The sequence below is a fragment of the Limanda limanda genome, chromosome 12 (genome assembly GCF_963576545.1).
Source record: "Limanda limanda chromosome 12, fLimLim1.1, whole genome shotgun sequence".
Lineage (NCBI taxonomy): Eukaryota > Metazoa > Chordata > Actinopteri > Pleuronectiformes > Pleuronectidae > Limanda > Limanda limanda.
Window position 1 is genome coordinate 27850191 of NC_083647.1, and position 17478 is coordinate 27867668.

Genomic DNA, 17478 nt, shown 5'->3' on the forward strand with positions numbered 1-17478 from the left:
CAGCTCTCACACTGCTCCACAGAGGACAGGAAGACCTGCAGGACGGACACCAGGGGGCGCAACAATCAGTTAATACTGTTGGAAATACATTTGATTAGTTGTCATCACACTTTCCTATCCACGCCCCAAATGGTCTATTTGACTGTAAATGGAGCATAATTTACTAAATGAATATCCTGTTGTATTGAAGAAGACTTGAAACCATAAGGGAAAGTGGTTTTGAGTTCTAAAGAACCAACCAGTGGACCCAGTACTCACCTTCAGGGTCCGGGCCTGCTCCAGCCTGGTGCTCCTCCTCAGCCAGGCCGAGTCCAGTCCGGCTCTGGCCTCCTCCAGCTGGTTCAGGTTCTTCTGGAGCTCAGCTTTTGACCCGTGGCCCGACCGGATCAGACCCAGACCGAAGTCCCGTACAGAGGCGATGCGGTCGGCTCGGGCGTTGATCTCTGTCTGGAGATACACAAAGACAGGGTTTATTATTGAATCTGATCAACTGTAATAATCCTGTAATGACTGATTACATTGGGGGGGCGGGGGGGGCTCACCTTCCAGTCCTGGTGCTCCACGATGAGCCGATCGGCCTCGGCTCTGGTCTTGGGGAGACCTTTCTCTGCCATCTCCTTGCTCTGCTTGAGGCTCCACTCCAGCAGGAGGCGCTGGTTGGCTTTGAACAGCTGCAGCTGGTGAGCTTCCTGCAGCTTGTCCTTCCTAAACAAACATCATCATCCGTCTGTCAATCATATTTCACTCTCTTTTTTGCATCGGTCACGTGTTAGAAGCATCATCTACCAGTGTTTGACTTCTTTCTCCAGAGTCTTCAGAGCCTTCTGCACCTCCTGCTGTTTGCTCCTCAGGTTCTCGCTCATGGCTGACGGAGCCTTCAGGTGAGGTGACGCCTCCTTCTCCAGATCCTGTTGAGTCCAGAGAGAGGAGAGTCACTGTGAAGCCTCATTAAAAGTCTCCAAAGTGTTGTGTGATTCATGGTGAAGGTCACACTGATCTAGAACCCCCACTCCCACCGCCCTCCTCTCACCTTTGACCTCTGCCGGATGACCCCTGCCTCTCTCTCGGTCTCCTCATGACGTTTGATCAGGTTCTCCACGCTCTCCACATCCAGACCACAGTCCTGACCCTGCAGCAGCAGCATCTACACACAACACATCAGGTTAACACACACACACACAGAAGGTCTCAGTGTGTAGTGTGAGGTGCAGGTGGACAGAGGACCGACCTTCTCGTTGGCTCGGTCCCTGACCTCCTCCAGCTCTCTGATGAGGGCGTGGACCACCAGCGCCCCCTCCAGCTTCCGCTTGTAACTGCTGAGGTCTCCGTGGAACTTGCTCCACCTCATTAAGACAAGACGATTAGTGCAAAGCTCAGAAGAGAAGCCACACCTGTGTGAGTGTGTGTGTGTGTGTTACCGCTCGTTGAGCTGTTGTCTCCGCTGCCGGACGGTCACCAGCTCCTCGGCGCTCTGTCTCTGCTCCAGTCGGGCGGCCAGGCGGTCGATGGCGGTGATGTGGGCGTCGTCCACCGTGGCTTCCTACAGGTTTTAAATAACATGTGGAAATGAAAACACCGACATCTCCTCAGTTACAACAACACAACACCACTGAGGAACATCTCTCCACCGAACCTGACAGTGAACAGATGAAGGACATGCTTCCATTCACATGAGAAACATGAGAAATGTTATACAGAAGATCTATTGTTGTACTTTATATAAACAACAATAACTTCAACATCATTTAAATGTCTGGAAGACTGTATTGTAATTTTTGTGGGTTGTGCTATTACATTTTCTCAATTCAGCCATAGGCTGCTTAGGACAGACTTTATGAACTCGTCCAAATAATCACTCAGTTACTCACTGTCAGTATTAGTTACTCACTGTCAGTATCCTTTACTCGCTGTCAGTATCGGTTACTCACTGACAGTATCAGTTACTCAGTGTCAGTTTTGTTTACTCGCTGTCAGTATCGGTTACTCGCTGTCAGTATCAGTTACTCACTGACAATATCAGTTACTCACTGTCAGTATCGGTTACTCACTGTCAGTATTAGTTACTCACTGTCAATATCGGTTACTCACTGTCAGTATCGGTTACCCACTGTCAGTATCGGTTACCCACTGTCAGTATTAGTTACTCACTGTCAGTATCAGTTACTCACTGTCAGTATCAGTTACTCTCAGTATTAGTTACTCACCCCGTCTCTGCCTCCTCTGAACTCTCCGAGTCTCTTCAGCAGTTGAAGCCCGTGTTCGTAATCCTTCCCAACATCTCCCACATTAACCATCACCTCCTGAAGTCAGAGACCACAGGTCACACACTGGAAACCCACAGATTCCCACTCCTCCACCACCTCCACCACCTTCACCCCCCTTCTACCTTCTGTCTGATCCAGGCCTCCACCTCCTCGACCTTCTGCAGGAACTCGAGGAAGTCTCTCTTATCTTCCAGAGCTTTCCCTCTGTTGGCCATGGCCTTCTTCAGGTCCTCCCAGTGGAGCTGCAGGGCGGCTGCACTCCTCTTCACCTCCTTGGCTCTCGGGCGATGGAGGGAGACCAGCTCCTCCCCGGCCTGGTGGCACAGAACAAGACAGTCTGCACATTCAGGTGAACAAAGGTCTGATCTGTGGAGGTAACGCACCTAGATGTTGGTGACCTCTCACCATAAACCAAACAAAGAAGAAGATCCAATACTGGCTGGATCACTTTGGGCTAAAAGTCCAATCATAGTTGTTTCCTCTACATGTTTCCTGTTCTTCATTTCATTCCACTGTGCTGCATCTAATATCATAATGTTAACATCAGATCTCAAGGATTATTTATGCTGCATTTACGTACGAAAAGAGATTTGTCTGTTTCAATAACCAAACTCCCATGTGTCCTTACATCGGCATTATGTAAAGGACTTAATGAATGTATTATTACCAATACATCCACTAGAGGGCAGCACAGTATGGACGGAGGCCTTCATCTGTTTCCGTATCAAGCTACAATGAGCTCCTATCTAACTTCCTCGTTTCTATTAGGTTGGATCTCATGGGTTCTCATGATCTCCTGAATCCTACCAGCAGCACGGAGCTGATGATCTTGCTGTGCGCCAGGATCTCAGCCTCAAACACCTGATGCTTCTGGAGGAGCTTCATCTTGGTCTTCAGATTGGTCATGTCTGCTTTACCGTCCTCCGCCATCTTCTGCATCCGCTCAGACACCCACTCCTCGGCCTGGCAGACGGACAGAGACACGTTGTACATCTATACGATAGAGACACAGCTGGACAGACGTTTGTCCTGAAGTACCTCTGCAACATCTCGGCTGTAGATACACAGCATCCTGCAGAGCTCCAGCTCCTCCCTGCGTTTGACGGACATCTCCTTGATCCGGTCCCGTCTCTGGAGGAGAGCTCGGAGTTTGGTTTGGACCCGTCCACTCTTCTCTCTGCTCAGCTGCTTCTTCAGCTGCTCAGCCAGCTCCTTCAGCGAGAACAGCTGGAGCAACAGAGGGAAGGAGGACTTGAACGAGGAGACAACATATTTCACTCAGGGTAAAGGAAAGTACGTCAGCCTAAATTTAGCTTGGATGCCCATTGATCCCCAGATGATGATGAAACTAGATTAAAGTCTAGATCTCAGAGAAGCAGCATCAACAGCAGACTGAGGTAACACACAGAGCCGGGCGGACCTTGTCCTCCTGAGATCCCAGCAGCTTCTCAAAGGCTTCATGACGTTTCATCAAACCCTCCGTCTCATCCACCGTGTTTCCCAGAGAGCTGTTCTGCAGCAGGATCTGCACAGAGACACCAGAGGAGTCACCAGGAAGAAGATACTATCACCTCCCACAGCTTTCTACTGCAGAACACAGAATGAAACGCACCTCCTGAGAGCTGGACGTCTTGTCCATGCTGTCCAGGTCTCTGTAGAAGACCTGCTCCAGGTAAACACTTTCTAACCAGATCTTCTTCTTGTTCCACTGATCCTCCAGCTTGTCTCGCTCTGCCTTCACGGCGTCAAGCTTCTCCAGCACCTGAGTCACCACAAGGAGAAACAAACAGCTCTGACACCAGATCTATGACCTGAGAGTTCACCTGAGAGCAGTGGTCCTCACCTCCTTCCTGCTGCTCCTCTCCTGAGTCAGCAGCCCGTCTCCCATGTCCAGGGTCTGCTGGTAGGTCTCCTGCCGGGCCTCCCTCTCGGCCCACAGCTGCTGGTGCTGAGCGAGCTGGAGGTCGGCCGTGGCCACATCCCTGATGCTCTCCTCGGCGGCCATCGCTCCAATCAGCTGGCTGCACCACAGGAGGTAGTCCTGCGCCTGAAGGTCACAGAGAAGCAGATGATGGGTCAGATGACACCTGACCTATCAGCAGAAGGTCGTTCGTCCCTTTTCATTTCGTTTCTCCTCACCGTGTTGAGGAACAGGTATCGCTGACACGCTACTTTGAGTTCCTCCTCCCTCTGCTCGGTGGTAAGTCTTAACTCCTCCCACCGCTCAACCACTTCCTGCTGCACATTCTGTAGGCGGAGCTTCAGCTGCGGCGTGCACAGGTCCAGGACGGTGTCGACAGCATCCAGCTGCTCCTGCAACTGTAAACCTGACCTCAGTATCTGATCAGATGTTTCTTTCACATGTCTGTGAATCACTTTGAGGTTTGTCTGATTTGATTGTAATTAGGATTATTGCAAAGTTTGTATTGAATTTAACGATATGATGTAAAGTTGAAGTTTTGTAATATTTAAAAGGACTATTGCAAAAGCAAGTTAAAATAAAACTAAACATACATTCTACCAGAACAAAGTTAAATAAAGTCTTGTTGTAATATTGTTAGCGGTAGCTGTTAGCAGGAGAGTGAGCAGTTTCCAGTCAGTGTTGAATTTATTCGCGATGACTAGGGTTGCAAAATTCTGGGAATAGTCAAAGTTGGAAACTTTGGATGGGAATTAATGGGAATTAACGGGAATATACGGGAATTAATGGGAATTAACGGAAATAAACTGGAAATGTTGTGAGTAATTTATACTAACTGTATTTACCTTGTCATATACAGACATAAATATAAACATTTTGTTTTGTCATAGTCTGATTTGAGCCCTGAGGAAACTTTGGGCACTTGACTATATGCTTCTGCATCGTTGTGTCATTCTTAACATAGGTCTTTGCACAGTATTTGCAAATGTACACAGCCTTTCCTTCTACATTGGATGAGGTGAAATGTCTCCACACATGAGAGAGTGCACGTGGCATTGTTCTGTAGAATAAGATGAGAAAAAAGTTTGTAATTTCAAAATTCCCAAAATTCCCGAGCTTAATATTCCCATGGAAAGTTTCCGGAAAGTTTCCGGAAATTTAACGGCAACTTTCGGCCCCTTTGCAACCCTAGCGGTGACAGACCAGCAGCTCTGGTTCCACTGAACCGACTCCTTGATATAATCCCACAGATTGAACCTCTGAGCTCAGACCTGCTGCTCGGTGGAGGCCAACTCCAGCAGCAGAGCCTCGTGTTTCCTCAGCTGGGACAACACTCCCTGGAAGTCCTTGGCCACATCGTCAGGGATGCTCTTCTGTCGTTCCTTCAGAGGGAAACATAGAGAGCAGACAGACGTTCCCTCAGACTCTGGTTGAACATCAGACAGACGGAGACTCTTCTTCTGATGGAGCAGATACCTGGATGAGCATCAAGGCGTCACTCAGGTCCTGGTAGAAGTGATGACATCCCTCAGCTCTCTGCAGCTGATCCTCACGCGATCTGGCCACAGCCTTCAGATCCTCCCAGCATGCACTGCAACGGACAAGGTCAGAATGAACACTCCTTACATGAAGAATGAAATAAATATAACGAGTCACAATATCCTGACACAGTTCTTTACTGTCGACTGGATGAAGTCAGTGTTGTTGTCACTTATTTGTGTTGAATAACATCCTTTGCAGACTTGTTAATGTGAATTTTCATCTTTCTTCATTACAGTGTGATGATAATCAACAGTAACTGTACCTGAGCTGCTTCAGTGCTTCTCTGACGTCAGCGCTCTGTGGATGTTTGCTGCGGACGAGCCGATTGGCTAAGTCGCTGCAGCTCTGCAGCCGCTCCCCCCCGACCTGCAGCTGCTGCAGGAAGCCGGCAAACTTCCCACGAAGCAACTGGAACACACAACAACACAAACGCTCTCGATCATTCTGACCAATCATAACTGTCTCTTGAGAAAAACTGGTTTCTATCATGATTAGGGTTGCAAAGGGGTGGAAAGTTTCTGGTAAATTTCCAGAAACTTTCTGGAAACTTTCCATGGGAAGTTAAGCTTTGGAATTTTGGGAATTTTGAAAAAAAAAAAAAAACACGCAAATTAAAAGCTGAGCAATAAAAACATCATTCAAAACTCTATTTTAAAGATGTATGGAACGTTGAGTTTCAACCCTCCACTGTGCATTCTTCCATCACATGCACAGATAACTCCCAGCATGCTTCACTCTACAGCAGGGCTATTGAGGCCTGCTGTAGAGTGCAGGACTAGTCAGGTAAGTTTCAATGACACAACGATGCAGAAGCATATAGTCAAGTGCCCAAAGTTTCCTCAGGGCTCAAATCAGCCTATGACACAACAAAATGTTTATATTTATGTCTGTATATGACAAGGTCATTACAGTTAGTATAAATTATCCCCAAATTTCCGATAATTCCCATATATTCCCGTATATTCCCGTTAATTCCTGTTAATTCCCGTCAATTCCCATGGAAAGTTTCCAACTTTGAATATTCACGGAATTTTGCAACTCTAATCATGATCAGGATGTAAAGGATTGCAAAGGATTTTGGCACATAAGAAACTTCAAAATTAATTTTTAACAATTGTCTCTACTATTGGAAGCATAAACACCGTGTGTAATACACAGATACTATAATATCTAGAAACAGAACCAGCCAACAACGTAAGAGAATCATCCTGATTGGTGCGTCTCTACTTCAGCGGCGTGTTAAAGAGACGGAACCTGAACATGCTGATAGTCTTTGCCGAGGTCCTGAGACTCAGCCGTCTGTCTCTGCTGGTTCATCCATTCCTCCAGATCTGAAGATTCTTGTCTGAACTCATGGAGATGGAGGACTTCCTTTAACCTCTGACCCCTGACAGGAAACACATGGACAGTTAGATCTGAGGTGCACGGACAGATCCTTGAAGAACAACCTCAGAGGATCCTGCTTCACCTGAGAGCCGCCTGGTGCTGCAGCTGCTGGTTCAGGCTGCTCAGGTGACTGAAGGGTCTCCTGAGCTCCTCCAGGCTCCAGGTCCGAACCGCCTGCTCCACCTGGTCCCCCAGCTGCTCCACCTCCACCTCCAGCACCTCCAGCTGGCCCTCCAACACCTGTGAAGGACCAGGCCACGGTTCAAAGATTCATACCTCACACTCTGTCAGTGCTGTGTGTGGAGATTCCACCTTCTGCACAATCACCATATCATTTATATAATGTATATACAGAAATATGATCTCAGAATGACAACATGGGATCGAACGCTCGGGTCAGCACACGTATGTGCACGTCAGAAAACATTGATCACAGATGTCTTCAACTGGAAACACAAAGGAAACTGTCAGTAGAGAACACAGGCTTAACAGACATTGCACACACTCATTAGATATCAGTCTTATAAGTTTTCATCACATCAAGATCCTTTCATTATTCTCTGATAAATCATAAATAAAAACAGAATCAATTCATGGATCTGCCCCTGATCCAGAAAATTAATAAACTTTGATTTATTAACAGGAGAAGCTTCCAGGAAAATAATATAAACAGATAATTAATAAATATGTTAAAAAAACGAATGATACTTTAAAAAAAAGGTTACAAAGCATATTTTAAATTTTGGGATGAAGTGTGAAGATAATAGTTTTCTACATTTCTGTTAAGGAGGATACAATAAGCCCAGTAGTCCTGATGTTCACATTGAGAACCAGCTGAGGTCTCATGTTCTGTTGAGCTCAGACCTCCTGGTTCTGTACCTGATGTTTGGTGAGGAGGCTCCTTGTGGCCAGCTGGTCTTTGCCGTAGTCTTCAGTGTTCACCAGGTTGATCGTCTCAGTGAGTCTGGACTCCAGCTCCGAGCAGTCGAACAGCAGCTGAGACAGATCACAGTCAGTTTCATTCATGAATATGATACGAATGAAAGTTCAGAGAAGGTCAGAGTGAGACTACAGCAGGAAAGGGTCTGATATCGTTGCAGTAAAAGTGAATCTGCATTTCCCAGAGTTCATGTCTGGAAGTGCCTGGACTCTCTCACCTGTTCTCTGGCCACAGCCTTGCTCAGGTGGGCTGCTCGCCTGCTGCACGCCTCCTCTAGCTCCTCCCACTCAGCGCTCAGGTGGCAGCACCTGCAGAAACAGACGAGACGGATATAAAGAAGACGAATCACAGGATTCAAACTGGAGCTCTGATTGGTCCTTTCATGGAGACGTTATAGAACCAAAGACCAGCACCTCTGCAGCACCTCCTCTCCAGCTGATCTGCTGGTCTTGGCCAGACTCCGACCTTTCTCCAGGACCTGGCTCAGATGTTTCTGATGAGCGTTCACTTCAGCCTGAAGCTCCTGGATAAACACACACAGGCTTGGTAAGAACAACAGCAGGTTTGTATCTGTTAATAAATGGTGACACCTAGAAGTGAGCTGCTACATGTCACTTCAATCATCATCAGTTCACTCTTTAGGTCTAAATAATGAACTTATGTACCTTGTGTTTCTGCATGAGGCTGACGGCTCCAGCCAGAGACTTGTCGTATCCTGTGGATCCGGAGGCAGGAAGATGTTCTGAGATCCAGCTGAGCTCCAGGTCCACATCGTGGTAGAAGCTGAACAGAAGCACCGAAGCTTCCAGCTGAGCTCGCCTCCGATCCAGAGGCTTCTGGAGAGATTTGAATCTGCAGCAACGAGTTTGTTAAATCAACATCGTCTCCTTCAGGTTCCTACGGTTACAGTCAGTTCTGATCCTGCTTCAACTTAATGTCTTGTTTCTACATTTTCCTCTTGTTAACCTCCTGTTTAGTGGCTGATTTAACATGAATCCTAACTGTATTACTGACTGAGCTTCCTTAGCTTGTAAAGCTAATAATCTAATGCTAAGGTTGTGCTCATTTATGTCATCAAGGGAATTCTCGAATCTTATCTCATGTAGAACTGACTTCTCCTGCAGGGATTGTAACTGTTAGTTGACTTAACCATAGTATTTTATTGAATCGTCAAAAATGATTGTTTATGACCTTTTCCCTTGTATTACTGTATGTATATATATATATGCATATTTATTTCATTCTTATTTATTTATTTTTTCTTTCAATGTATTAACTCTTCATTGTACCCTCGGCACCATTGTAAATGAGGGTCTTATTCCTTAATGTGATTTCCAAGGCTTAAATAAATAATCAATCAAGATGAACTTGGTCCTGACGACCTCATCCAACTTGGCTGTGAAACTCAGGAGAACCAGGTGAAGATCTGATGATCTAATGATCTGATGATCTGATGATCTGATGATCTGATGATCTGATGATCTGATGATCTGATGATCTGATGATCTGATGATCTGAAGATCTGATGATCTGATGATCTGATGATCTGATGATCTGATGATCTGATGATCTGATGATCTGATGATCTGATGATCTGATGATCTGAGCCTCGTTGGGCTGCAGAGCTTTCATCTGGAGACCTGAGGAACTTACAGAGTGAGGTAGGCCTCGGTCTCCTGGAGGATCCGGTGGGAGTCAAAGTGTTTGGTGGCCAGATGTTTGGCTCGAGTGACGATGGAGTTGATCTTGTCTGCCAGCTCCTGGGCCTCCTGCTCCAGCTGCTGATGCTCCTTCACACACAAACACACCACGGACTAACTTGACTTGTTGCACAACTTTTGTGGTTTGTGGAAAACACTTGTCACGACACAAATAGGGAAACATTTAAAGGTAAGGGACGGGTGTTCTACTAGTGTCTTCACCTTCAGCAGCTGTCGACTGGAGCGCAGGTCGTGACCTGTGGCAGCGTTGTTCAGCATCCACTGGATAGCTTCTATCTTCAGTTTGGCATCCTGAGGGGGGGGGGGGACAAATACAGAGCCGTCAACATTAACTCCAACATCACACATCTCTCAATGCATGACTGGTTTAAAAACAAGGAAACAAAGTTATTAACCAGCACAGAGTTATTCTGTTTGAAAGTCACAAGCAGTTTCTTTAGTTGGTTTTAGAATAAATCTGCTCACTAAAGAGCAAGTTAGTCATCAACCAGTCAATAGGTTGATTAATTTGGATAAGTAACAAGTCATTTAGTCATTAGTGGGTTCAGAGTGGAAACCAGTTAGTTAATCTACTATCTGATGTGTTCACTGTCCAGAGAGTTCACTCAGCTCACACTGGTCTGATCTTTAGATTGTGTTAGTGTGTGAGTCGGTTGTGTACCTGCAGCAGCTCCATCAGCTGCTCCTGCTGTCCTGCTTGTCTCAGTTTGTCTCCTCTGTCCTCCATCTTGTCCTGAAGTCTCCTCCAGCGGCTGCTGACCTGAGTCGTCTTCCTGCTGATGCTCTGACTGTTGTAGTGCTCTTCAGCAAGCATCTCCTCTCCCAGCTGAACACACACACACACACACACGTATGTAAGATGTGTAAGAGAAGTGACCGGTCAGTAAAGCTGTTGCCAAGGGAAACAGATAAACTGGAGAATCACAGATTACGCACCTGAACCAGCTTGTCCAGCCAGACCTGATTGGCCTGCATCTCCTTCTCCACGGCCTCGTGTCTCTTCAGCTTGCGGAGAACGTTGGTGGGATCTCGGTACGACTCGTCCTCGGCCACCTTGGACTTCTCCTCCATCCACAGCAGCAGCTCGTGGGCATACCGCTGGAACTCCTGCAGGACACAAGGAAAGAGAGAAACTTGAGAGGCAGCTGTTTACTGCCAGATACAAGAGATGGACTTTATTCTATTTGTAATAATTTAATTAATTAATTATAATATATAATTTGCCGCAAATCTTTAAGGTTATTATGATAAATGTTTGCAGGAAATCTGTTGGAAAATATGTGACCAGCAAAATAAAGTGTTACTGTAATACATGTTTTAGATGAAGTGGGGATTGAACCCGCGGGTGATGAGGAAACAACAACAAGATGGTTACGAAGACTGAATACTGATAAAGATATTTGATGCTGTAGTAATACCTGGTACTTCTTGGAGGCCAGCAGCAGACTCCTCCTCTGCTTGCTGCCGTCCTTCAGCTTCCTGTTGGCTCGTTGGATGCTCCTGCTCCTCTCCTTGATGCTGCAACGTCAACTCAGTGTGTTTAAAACAGAATTACATCTCACACTTCATCAGTTAGTTACATCTGTTTGTTGAACATCATAATTCATCAGGTATGACATGTGAGATGAAGAGTTCTTCAGACTCTCTGTGTTGCACTGATGGAAGGTACACGTGCTGATTGGGTGTAAAGTGATATTTAAAAGCGTTTGGTCTTGACCTTGAGAATAGTGTTATTATTTATTGCTCCTATTGAACCTGGGGTCAAACATCTGGATGTTGACCTCCTGTCTCTTACTGTTCAGCAGCATAGTGTCCCCGGTTGATGAGCTCCAGGCTGCGCTCAGTGAAATGGTCGATGCGCTGGTCCAAGGCCTTCAGGAGACCTTCCATCTCGTCCTGTCGGCCCAGCAGACTGTGGACACTGTCCAACGAGTCCTGCATCGAGAACCAGAGACACTCAGGATGTTACTCTCTCAGGGAGGAGGGGCCGTGAAACAGATCAGAGTGACGCCTCCTCACCCCCACGTCTTTGACCCTGAGCCGGGCCTCATGTCCGGACAGCGCCGCCTCGATCCGGTCTCCCTCCTGGTTCAGCCGCTGGAACTCCACCCCCTGCTTCAGGAGCTCGTTCCTACTGGTCCACATCCTGTCCAGCTTGGACCAATCAGCAGTGAGACTGTCCAGGGTTTGCTGGATGTCATCACTACTCGTCTTCCTCAGTGAAGAGTTCAGCAGGAGAGACTTCCCCAACTTCTCCGTTTCCATCAGCCTGAGAAGAACAAGCAGGAGAAGCTCATTCACACAGGGATTCATAATTCAAACTGTTAATAGTTTAATGATTATGCTAAATTATATAAAATGAAATAATAATGGACTACGACTGGTAAGCTTCATCTCAGGGAATTCTTTGGATGCCAATAATGAAATTAAATAATAAAATAAAAACTATTTCAATGTGTGTGCACAGAATGAAACAGTGATTATGCATCGACAGAGCAGGTCGTCAGTTTACAGTCGAACAATCAACATGAAATCACAAACAGGAATTTTGAAAGTACATTTTAATTTGTGTCCTGGCATTTCAAACAAAAGAAAAGTAACTGATGTGAAAAAGTAAATCTCACATTATTTCTCTTATAAGAGTTGAGTGATTTACAGAACAATATTTGTCAAAGATTACGTTTGAACTTTCCATTTTAATATTGGCATCTACAGACTTCCATATTTTACCTGAGGTATATTTTTGAGATATAACAGATTTATTAGAGTTTTTCGATGCAGACAAGGAACAGAGACTGAAATACAGAAATCCATCCAGGCATTAATAACCCGTACTGTGTTTTATTGTGGGCGGGGCCTCCTGACTCCTCCTCCTCCTCACCTGCTCCTCTGCTCCTCCATCTCCAGCTGCAGCTCCAGGTTCTGCTCCAGCAGAGCAGAGGCCGAGGCCACGTCAGTAGCCGCCTCCTCCTGCAGGAGGCGCTGCTGCACGGAACCAGCCCAGCGCTGCAGTTCCTTGGCCTGCTGCTGGAAGCCCTGCAGCCTGCGGGCCTCCGCTAGGTGGCGCTGTCGGTCTGCAGCCTGGTGCTTCACCTGAGAAACAACAGAAGTGATGTGATTCCAGACTGGACGTTTTTCACTTCCTTCAGCAGAGTTACACACTTTGCAACTCGTTTACCCTCATCACTATATTATATTTACTCAGTTTGTGATGATGATTTGACCTCTGACCTGTTTGAGCAGAGCCTCCAGACGCCGGACCTCCTCCATGATGGCTGCGCTCTCTGCTGGACTGCAGTCCTGCTTCCTGTGGCACAGGAAGTAAACACTATGAGACACCGTTCACCACTCACCTCAGCTGGGAATCAGGAAAATCACCATAAAAGTTGTTAAGAATTTACAGAGGTCGTCACTATCACAATAAACAGAAATCTAGAATGTAGGGATTATTAAATTGGATATTTCTTAGTAAGAGTCTCTTTTAATAATCTCTTAAACGAACAAGTCTAGACCTGCAAAGCTTCCACAAAGAAAACGTCTTGTTTCTAATCTTTCTCAAATGTTCACAGTGTTGATTTTTAATTCTTTACAACCCTCTTCTCTTACAACACAACACATTATTCCTCTTGTTTCTCAGGAGAAGTCCTCCCCTTGGGTCACACACGTACATCTTGGCCACGCTCTTCAGGTAGGAGATCTTGTCCTCCAGGGTCTGGATGTCTCTGAGCGCCTGGGCCTGGTTCTTCTCCTCGGCCGACAGCGTGAAGGAGCTGCAGCCCACGTCCACCACGTCCAGCCGGGTCAGCTGGTCCTGCAGCAGAGCTTTAGCCTCGTCGCAGCTCTGCAGGAAGGACTGGACGTCGGCCGTGCTCAGCAGCTCGTGTCCCTTCTCGTCCTTCAGCTGCTGGATCCGATCCCACCTGAGGAGAAGAACAGAATCAGTCCATGGACTCCCTGTGAAGACTGAGGGAGAAGGTGCTCCACTGGTTCCCACCTGCTGGACACGTTCCTCTGCCTGGCCTGGATCTCTCTCTGTTTACTGTGTCCACTCTTCACCAGCTCCTCTGACATTCTGATTATGTCGTCCAACTGGCCACGCCCACTCATCAACTCAGTCAGGAAGTTCTAAAACCAGAAGTCAATGTTAATATCAACTAAATCTCAGTTTGGAGCCTGGTAAGGAATCAACTTGTCATGTTGTTCATGCATCCTGCTAGAAACCTCATATTTGGCCTGAACGACTCCCAGGTCGTCCGAGTCTGTGCTGAAGGTCTTCAGGATGTTCTCCTTGTCCTCCATCCACGACTCAAACTCCTGGCAGCTGTTGTAGAATCGATGCAGACGCAGCGTCTCCTCCAGACTTCTGGTCTTCGACTGAAACGCAAAACATCACAGTCTGTGTTCGCCTCTTAACCCCTTGTAGACGAATGTCTCGAATTTTCCTCAAACCCCATTCCGGTGTTTTCATCCCACTAATGCCTGATGGAGCAAATATTACACATACCAAGGAAGGTATTGGAAGCACTCTGCCGCCATCTGGTGGTCGGAGTGGAAAATACATACTAGCCCCTTGGTACTGTGTAGCCAAGTTATTTTGAGGTATTAAGCTGTATTTGAAATACTGTGGTGATGGAACAGCAATGATTGTACAGAAACATATGTTGTTATTCAATTTCAAGCAAAAGCAGCATCAATATAATAATCTACATACCAGAGACTGGAAAATTTGTTAAATTACGGTTATGCCCCATTATGCCTAACGTCGCTTATTTGCCTCATACCTATATTTAAATTAACAATCTTCACTTAATGTAGCATCAGTATGACAGCCAAAAACACAAATAATATTTTTTTTATATAAATGGAAATTAATTCAGGCAATAAGGAGTTAAATATTGCTGACAAACACAGAAGAATATCTGTGTTTTCGCATCACAAAGATAAAATACTAAACAAACAGGGAGATTGGAAACTCAAGTCTTCCTTCTTTACTCCACTGCTTCAAGCAGAGACAACAGCGGCCTCTGCAGGCAGGAGAAGAAACTACAGGACGTGATGCTTTGGAACCTGTTGGAACCTGTTGGGACCTGGTCCAGGTGGTTCCTGGTCCCTGCCGTCCCTCTCTCACCTTGAGCAGGGTGAGTAGGGACTTGTAGTCCTGGTCCAGCTGAGTCTGTGTCCTGTCCACAGTGTCTCTCTGGTACTGAGGGTCTGGAAGCCAAGAGGTCTGGATCTCCGTGGTGCTGCGACGCTTGGAGTGGGTTCGTCTGGGGCGACTCGCCTTCCTCTCCGGGCTCACTGGGACGCCATTGGTGCCGGCGGGCGTGGGGGGTGGAGCCTGAAAAGGAGGGTGTTGTTAATGACATGTCAGAGTCAGGAGCAAAAAGGAGAGGTTTTGGTTGATGGTGATTTCTCTGTGGTTTTATAAAGGACTAGCTAACAGTGAGTGATGATTAGATGTATCACTAGAAGCTGGTTATTAGAACAGTGATGATCTGATCTGATCTGATCTCACTGTGGCTGCCAGCAGGCTGAGGTAGGTCCTGGGGATGAGCTGCTGGTTTCCTCTGCTGTCTCTGGCAAGAACTCTGTCTCCATCCGGCTCGTCGCTGACAACGATAACAACCTCATTACGATCCCATGGAAACTGGCCTGGATGGAACACAGCGGTTAATAGATGTTATACAAACAAGATGCTCCAACAGGTCAGATCCTGTTCTACTTGAGATGTTCAATGACTCTGTGACGAGTCCGAGGACAATGTGGACAGAGACACCTCCAGTGAACCATGGGTCACATGGTCCCACACAGCTTGGAACAGTAAGAACAGACGAGTTCTGTACAGATCAAATCATAAGGAGTATTTATATTTAAAGGCTCTGCTGTACCTCTGCTGTATCTGAAGCGGACCTTGGCCTTGCTCTCCTCACTCTGCAGGCTCCTCCCCCCCTTCAGGCTCGGTGATGAAGTAGCAGCTCCTGACTCCTCCTCCTCTTCAGACGACTCACTGTATTCCATCATTTTACTCTGTGGAGGCTCCGCCTACAAAGAGTGTGAGCACAGGGAACATGTGTCGAGGTGAAAAACAGAAACACGTGAAACACACAACTTGACCTGGTCTCTTCACAGACTCTCTCCTGTCAGCTGGTTGAAGCTCCGACTTCCACATGTCAGCAAAGTAAGAGGCTGAACTTTTCATTACATTTAAAAACCAAACCAGACCAATCTGTGTGTTCTGTATAACTGTTCATACTCTCAGATGTACCGAGCCACCTGTAGGCTCATGCACTTTATGATTCCAGGCGTCACTCACAGTCAGAGCCGTCAGCTGAGCCACGCCCCTCGCCTGCTCGGACAGCCTCTTCATCTCAGAGGCGTAGGCCACCATCTCCTTCTCCACCCGCAGGTGGCGCTGCAGCAGGTTCCCCGTGCTCGACTCGTCCTTCCCTTGGTCTCCGCTGGTCAGCAGCGGCTTCCTGTCGCCCAACCACGAGTTGGCCTCTTCCACATCTGCAAAGTACTGAGCAGAAGAAACGTCTGTTGATCTGAGGTCGGAGATAACTCATAATAAACCTATCCAAGTTTAGGGACTTGACACTGTAGTAAGTTTATGTGCAAACTATTATTATTAGAACTTATGATGTTATTTTAGTTCATATAAACCATACTGATATTATATATAATTTTATACAATAATATTGTCTTTTGCACACTCTGTCTACATATTCTTACACTCATAGTATATTATATTACCTATTGTATAGTCAAATACTTATATTTATACCTCTACTATATATCATATCATATTATATCATACTCTCTGTATATTCTTTGTATAAATAAGTCTATATACACATATTTACACATGTGTACATGTTATTATTATAATTATTTTTATTATATTATTTCTACTATTATTATTATATATACTGTTGCTGCCATTATTACTTTATACTGCTATTACATTGGTATAATAACTATCATATATAAATATATGTTATGTTATATTATATACTATATATACTGTACTATTTTTATATACTGTGTAACAATACCATTACCATCATATCATCAGTACTATTACCATCATCTTGCCACTGCACCTTATCTACCTATTTATCGCGTGTTTCTGTTTTTATTCTTTCTACCTCAATATTTTTTATTTTATTCTATTGTTTTGTATTTTATTGTATTCAAATATACCGGCTGCTATGACGACTTAATTTCCCTTCGGGGATGAATAAAGTAATCTATCTATCTATCTATCTATTCTATCTATCTATCTATCTATCTATCTATCTATCTATCTATCTATCTATCTATCTATCTATCTATCTATCTATCTATCTATCTATCTATCTATCTATCTATCTATCTATCTATCTATCTATCTATCTATCTATCTATCTATCTATCTATCTATCTATCTATCTATCTATCTATCTATCTATCTATCTATCTATCTATCTATCTATCTATCTATCTATCTATCTATCTATCTATCTATCTATCCATCCATCCATCCATCCATCCATCCATCCATCCATCCATCCATCCATCCATCCATCCCTCCCTCCCTCCCTCCCTCCGTCCGTCCGTCCGTCCGTCCGTCCGTCCCTCCCTCCCTCCCTCCGTCCGTCCGTCCGTCCGTCCGTCCGTCCGTCCGTCCGTCCGTCCGTCCATCCATCCATCCATCCATCCATC

The 17478-nt window shown here is 45.8% G+C and overlaps 1 protein-coding gene across 1 annotated transcript in view; it reads right to left on the bottom strand.

Moving 5' to 3' along the window:
* The window catches only part of sptbn5 (spectrin, beta, non-erythrocytic 5), a 51167-nt gene that overhangs the window by 20505 nt on the left and 13184 nt on the right, over positions 1-17478 (bottom strand). Inside the window, exons 16-55 of the mRNA XM_061082214.1 lie at positions 16088-16294; positions 15663-15816; positions 15290-15426; positions 14903-15112; positions 13996-14148; positions 13769-13899; positions 13443-13694; positions 13006-13081; positions 12656-12867; positions 11794-12043; positions 11570-11709; positions 11193-11292; positions 10711-10881; positions 10436-10600; positions 9976-10065; positions 9707-9843; positions 8719-8905; positions 8467-8576; positions 8271-8361; positions 7993-8109; positions 7196-7353; positions 6982-7114; positions 5990-6135; positions 5662-5776; positions 5457-5567; positions 4404-4583; positions 4108-4311; positions 3877-4026; positions 3685-3789; positions 3303-3491; positions 3072-3227; positions 2387-2578; positions 2205-2300; positions 1419-1540; positions 1229-1343; positions 1031-1144; positions 787-908; positions 543-705; positions 259-447; positions 1-35 (exon numbers count right to left, since the gene is read on the bottom strand). The exon at positions 1-35 is cut by the window's left edge and continues 43 nt beyond it. Of these exons, the coding sequence (XP_060938197.1) occupies positions 1-35; positions 259-447; positions 543-705; positions 787-908; positions 1031-1144; positions 1229-1343; positions 1419-1540; positions 2205-2300; positions 2387-2578; positions 3072-3227; positions 3303-3491; positions 3685-3789; positions 3877-4026; positions 4108-4311; positions 4404-4583; positions 5457-5567; positions 5662-5776; positions 5990-6135; positions 6982-7114; positions 7196-7353; positions 7993-8109; positions 8271-8361; positions 8467-8576; positions 8719-8905; positions 9707-9843; positions 9976-10065; positions 10436-10600; positions 10711-10881; positions 11193-11292; positions 11570-11709; positions 11794-12043; positions 12656-12867; positions 13006-13081; positions 13443-13694; positions 13769-13899; positions 13996-14148; positions 14903-15112; positions 15290-15426; positions 15663-15816; positions 16088-16294 (5885 nt within the window). The remainder of the gene's footprint in view (positions 36-258; positions 448-542; positions 706-786; positions 909-1030; positions 1145-1228; positions 1344-1418; positions 1541-2204; positions 2301-2386; positions 2579-3071; positions 3228-3302; positions 3492-3684; positions 3790-3876; positions 4027-4107; positions 4312-4403; positions 4584-5456; positions 5568-5661; positions 5777-5989; positions 6136-6981; positions 7115-7195; positions 7354-7992; positions 8110-8270; positions 8362-8466; positions 8577-8718; positions 8906-9706; positions 9844-9975; positions 10066-10435; positions 10601-10710; positions 10882-11192; positions 11293-11569; positions 11710-11793; positions 12044-12655; positions 12868-13005; positions 13082-13442; positions 13695-13768; positions 13900-13995; positions 14149-14902; positions 15113-15289; positions 15427-15662; positions 15817-16087; positions 16295-17478) is intronic.